Below are 5,762 nucleotides of genomic sequence, written 5' to 3'. Positions count from 1 at the left end.
CTGATGTTTGGTTTACCGGAATACATAATTTAATTTTGAAATGGCCCACAGTTACATAAATTAAGAACGTATTAAAGCAACTGAAATCGTTTCTACTAATTAGGTACATATGACACCATATACTATGTATTACCGTCAGACCAGAAACTATGTAAATGTAAAATGTGCTATATTTATATAGCGCTTTTCTAGTCTTAACGACTACTCAAAGCGCTTTTTACATCATACCGGAAACATTCACACACATTCATACACTGTGGTGTGGCCGAGGCTGCCATACATGGTGCCACCTGCTCATCAGATAAACACTCACACACATTCACACTCCGATGCGCAGCATTGGGGTCAACTTGGGGTTCATCATCTTGCCCTAGGACACTTTGAAATGTGACTGCAGGTCAAGGGATTGAACCTCCAACCTTACGAATGGCAGGCAACCGCTCTACCACCGAGCCACAGCCGCCCACTATGGTAGCCCATGATAGTGGTTCCCTAACTTTTTCACATCAAGGACCCCTAAACTGACACAAATTAGACCCCAGAGCGCCATTTGTTAAGATTGTGTTGCATTAGGCGCCACAAAAATGCCACAGATAAAAAAAATAGAATTGATTTGGTCCCAAGCCCCCCCCGCCCGTATCTGACAGGCTTTTGTGGTTATTACACAACATATATGAATCCCAGGCCAAACTAGTCATACAATATGTCATTGTGGTACTAAAATGGAATTAAAGTAAAAATAAATGATTATACCTTTTGCTGCGGTCCCCCGGGAACCTCCTCGAGAACCCCTGGGGGTCTGCGGCCCCCACTTTGGGAACCACTGGCCTAGGAGTACATTTATAGAACTGGGTCCGGGACTGGTTTTGGACCTGCTGACCTCTTTAATTTAAATTATTTCAGAAACAAGACATGACAAATTCACCAGCTAGCTAAATGGGAGATTTCTTTCCACCACTGATGGTCCAGTAAATGTCTTCCCATCAAGCGTTGTTATAGAACGTGCTCCGAGTACCAAGGTAGTTTATTTCAATGAATTTTTCAGTAAGGATTATTTACATTTGCACTGACCAAAGTACATTTCAGGTTTCTAAATGCCTGAATACAATAAAATGGAAAAACACATTCTGGTTTAAAATGAGTGTATGTCTTAATGTTTATACAAGAAAAAAAAATCATTGCATAAAGTTACATATTACCAAGGTGTATTATAACACTGATATTGTGCTTTAGTGTAAATCGGTGCATTTCTTCAGCGTGTGGAATGATCCAATGAAAAAGTCAGGGAGCAAAACTATAGTAAACTCTCATCTTAATATGCCAAGGTATTCAAAATCACAGTGCAGTTTGTCGGGAAAACAACAGGAGGCGGTTGCTAGTGTATACTGTGTATGTCTGTGAGTGAGTGTGTGTGTGTGTGTGTGTGTGTGGGTGGGTGATTTGCAGCCCTAATGTCACAGGAAGCACCAGCAGCCATACTGATGATTTTTCTTTGCCCTGCCTCATTTCACTAAGAGGATAAATGACCGCTGGTGGCGTTTTCAATTTACTTAGGAGGCTGACGGAGAAAGACAGAAGGAACTGCAGCTCCCGCGGTAACCAACGCCGACCAAAACAGGGATTCTGGGCAGTTAATCATTTGATAATTACATTCATTTATTAATTCAATGCACTAAATATCCACATTTTGCCAACCGGAATTTTAGTCGCAGTAGAATCGTAGTGTAAGCAAATTAAACAAAATCTGCAAATATTCTACACTCTGAAAATTGCGTGAATCAAAAACAGCTTACATACACACTACAAAACCTTATTTCATCACATTTCATACTAAAGCTATTATGGCTTATTTTTTAATTCTGATCAGGGATTTTATCACCTCTACTGGTTGGAGAGCTTTGCAGCAACATCTCATACTGCAATAATTACTAAAAATGATGAACATAAATATATGATTATAACCATTAGAAATTAGGATTAAATGCATTTGTGATTTATAAAGTTTTCCTGAGCAAAATGTACTAATCAATTTGTTATTTTACATTTATTTATGTTAACCGCATATCAATAAGTACATGGTCAATGGATACAGACTAAGTGATTAAACCATGACGTGTATGTGATAAGCTTACACTGAAGAAAGAAAATAGCGGCAGAACCAAATAGAAATGTTATATTTCCATCGTGTTTCCAACGTGGTTTTTGTTCATTTGAAGTTTGACGCCTTACGGTACGTCATCTTCTTGCCCCTCTTCTACTGCAATGCTCGAGTAGACTAGAGAATAATGCCACCAACTGTTTATCTCCTAATATTTTCATAAGAGCAGTGGATGGAAAGGCGCATTAATGAACATTTTCTTTTGCTGATAGATGGAAATTTAAAAGTTGTGTTACATTTGGATGGAAACTGGGCTATTGTGAACTTGACAGTTCTGTCATTCATTTTTCAGTTCACTGTAGATTTTCCTAATGCACTTTTTTCATCCATGGCATTAATCATTTTAATGTTATACGCTCTTCTAATTAAATAAGCAGTCTGAGGGACACTACTGCATTCACTCCGTACACTTCAATGGATAGCATTGCCTATTTACCAAAAGGCCTTGTTGTTGGGTCTTGCAGCTTTGTCCCTAAGCAATGACACAGGAATCAGACTTCTTTGGTTTCGGACTTGGTGAGGGAGGAGATGGAGATGGCGAGGGTTGGCTAACTATTCTGCTGGGTTGGTATTGGTAAGTGGATGTGCTGGGTTGGTAAGTCAAAGTGCTGGGTTGATATGAGGCTGTTCTGGAATTATAGGCGGATGTACTGGGTTGGTAAGAGGATGTGCTGGGTTGATAAACTGAAATACTGGGTTGGACAACTGGTCTGACTGGTTGCGGAGCTGGTCTTGGTGCCGGTACTGGTCTTGGTGCCTGTACTGGTTTGGGTACCGGTACTGGTTTGGGTGCCGGTACAGATGCATAACCAAATAAGTCGACGGGCACTTGAGTGGTCTTGTACTTCAGCAGGTACTCGGGGTAGATCTGGTGCTTCTCAAACACAACAAAGATGGAAGGGGACATAATGTCGTCAACGCAGCTGTCAAAGAAGTTTATGTCTCCGCCGTCCTTAGAAGGAGGTCGGACGTAGTCGGAGGACCCTCTGGTGTAATCTCCCACCAGCACCCGTGAGATGAACAAGGATTTGACATCAGAGTCACCGGTGTAGCTGTGGGAGTATTTTGCATCCCGGGCAAAGTAACTACCTGGGTTTGGACACAGAGATGTCTGGATTATTGTGAGATCTGATTATTTGGTCTATAAAATCTCAGAATGTCATGTCATGAATCTGAAACTAGTCCAACATAGAAGATTGCTATCCATTGTTATCCATTCTCTTTGGGAGGAGCTATGACCCCTTTGAACCAGAGTCAACTATTCTAAAGCAATACTGATGGACAGTTTAAAACATCAAATAGGGGTAAAAAGAAAATTTTGGGACAACTGTCCCCTTTGTATTTGTGTGCAGATTGAGGGTGATGTAAAGATTTTAGGATTGGTGTAAGACACCGCCCCGTCCTCTAAGGATTTATTGCCAAGTAACTAACACTTACAAGGAATTTGCCTTGGTGATTTGTGCATACATGAACATATTAAACTTTAAAATTAAAAAAGGAATAAGTACAAAAACAAAGGTGTACACAATTAGCATCAGCTTACCATTAATCAGTAAACAGCTTAGAAATGAAAGTGTCTTCAACTCACCTTTGCCATAAAGAGTTCCATGAGTTCCACAGATTCTCCAGTCAAAGTTGGTGTGGCAGATGACATCTACGTATTTAGAGTCCGTGCCATGAAAGAGCTTTTTTTCAGTCACAAAGGGTCTCTTGGTGTTGTTCTTCATCTGATTTTTCTGCCTTTATTCAGGAAAAATTTATGAGAAACTTTAAATGAGGTTGACAGATTTAGCAATGCATGCTAATTTGCTGCTTATATGTTCAACTTCTCTTTTGTAAGAGAAATAATGTGTTGTTTCTTCTTCATAATAGTTACATACTCTAACAACTAGAGAATGATGCAGATACTATAATAACCCAGCTAAGAAGCCATTTAACCACACCACCACTGGGATGGATAATACCGTAAGTTTGCTAGACAAAGCACATGGAAATCACCTACGCACCACTGAAAGACTTCCCAAAGAGCTTTGTTCTGAATCCTCTCAATTTGGACAATGTCAAAGCCTCGCATGGTTTTACAGAAAAGAGTTTCAATCTCCTTAAATTCATCCGAGGAGCGCTGCAGGGGGACTCGCTGGAAAACACAAAGAGAAAAGAAATTGTTGTTAGCTTGGCTACATTTTTTAATTCTGCTCAAAAAATCTTTTTCAGACACAACTATTACGATAACTTATTCTTTTGGCCACTTTGGGACAGCGGACACAAATTCTGAACCTCACAAGCAAACTTTTGAAAAATAAAAATGCACCTTGGCCATAGAGCAAGTTTTAATTGTGTCAAGTCAGCTAGTACATACATTAATTTACGGATTTATCTGCATGCTTCTTTATCTACCTTCTACGTTTTTTAAAATCATCTCTTCACCCTGTCCATGACCAAGAACTCTTCAGAAGGAGGTGCAGCTCTGACCGGGTCCTGAAGCCCGAGGGGGGGGGGGGAGAATGGATTAGTATGGGACAGTATGGTGTGAAATCTACTCGGTGGATAATGTTTGCCTGGTCTCTGTGAGATTTGCCAAAGTATTTTTCATTCCTTTAAGTAGGGCTAGGTACCAAATTCAATAAGCACTAAAAGAACTGCCTTTTTCAATACTACCCAAGAATCGAGTCTAAAAAAAATGCCTCGTCATTCAATACCCAGCATCAGTGAGCCAATAAGCACGCAGAATGCTTATACCAAGATCTAATAATGCCTGTGATTGTGTCTAAGGTTACGTACAAAGATTTGCGCCATAATTGTGTACATGTTGTAATTTTGATTTGTTTTATAAAATTGGTATCAATAAAAGGATCTTTTAGGATTTTTTGCGAGGAACTGTACCAAACAAATATTTTCTCTTAAGTCTATAGACCACCACAATACTTCATTCGGAATATTGCACTAATCCATGATGCAATTTCGGTAAAATTCTAATTAATAGTTTAACCCAAAAATACACCTTTACTGGCCTTTGAAATTGCCTGGGGTTTTCCAGAATCACATTTTTATTTTCTCTATAGTACAGGACAGAACATTGCTGATTGCCAAAACAGCACATTGTCAACAATAATGTAGGATTCTTCTTTTTTAACAACACTACGTTAAATTTTTTACCCTTATCTCAGAAAATCTGACTCAGAAGACGAATAAGCAAATATGTACGTCGTGAAAATGATGACGTGGATTTGGCTACTTCCAGCAGTTAGTGGTAGTCTTGTTTTTACAACATATGCAGCTGTATGTACAGAACCCCAATTCCAATGAAGTTGGGACGTTGTGTAAAATGTAAATAAAAACAGAATGATTTGCATATCATTTCCAACCTATATTCAACTGAATACACCACAAAGACATTAATGTTCAAACTGATAAACTTTGTTTTTTTTTTGCAATCATTTTCAATGTAACGCCTACAACATGTTCCAAAAAAGTTGGGACAGGGGCAACAAAAGACCGGGAAAGTTGAGGAATGCTAAAAAAACAAACTGTGGAAATTGCGGCAAGATGCAAGAGACAATTTCTCACTTTGAGCACACGAAAAGCGTGGCTCGTTTATTCAACA

General features: G+C 39.2%; 1 protein-coding gene across 1 annotated transcript in view; it reads right to left on the bottom strand.

Moving 5' to 3' along the window:
* Positions 1-2,466: 2,466 nt before the first annotated feature.
* Positions 2,467-5,762, bottom strand: part of si:ch73-252i11.1 (uncharacterized protein LOC553517 homolog) — a 9,627-nt gene continuing 6,331 nt past the window's right edge. Inside the window, exons 9-12 of the mRNA XM_034864127.1 lie at positions 4,165-4,295; positions 3,747-3,898; positions 2,993-3,247; positions 2,467-2,668 (exon numbers count right to left, since the gene is read on the bottom strand). Coding sequence (XP_034720018.1) covers positions 2,631-2,668; positions 2,993-3,247; positions 3,747-3,898; positions 4,165-4,295 — 576 coding nt within the window. The 3' untranslated portion in view covers positions 2,467-2,630. The remainder of the gene's footprint in view (positions 2,669-2,992; positions 3,248-3,746; positions 3,899-4,164; positions 4,296-5,762) is intronic.

This window comes from Etheostoma cragini, chromosome 23, assembly GCF_013103735.1.
Source record: "Etheostoma cragini isolate CJK2018 chromosome 23, CSU_Ecrag_1.0, whole genome shotgun sequence".
NCBI lineage: Eukaryota > Metazoa > Chordata > Actinopteri > Perciformes > Percidae > Etheostoma > Etheostoma cragini.
The sequence above is the reverse complement of the archived record's forward strand: the minus strand, read 5'-3'. Positions and strand labels throughout refer to the sequence as shown.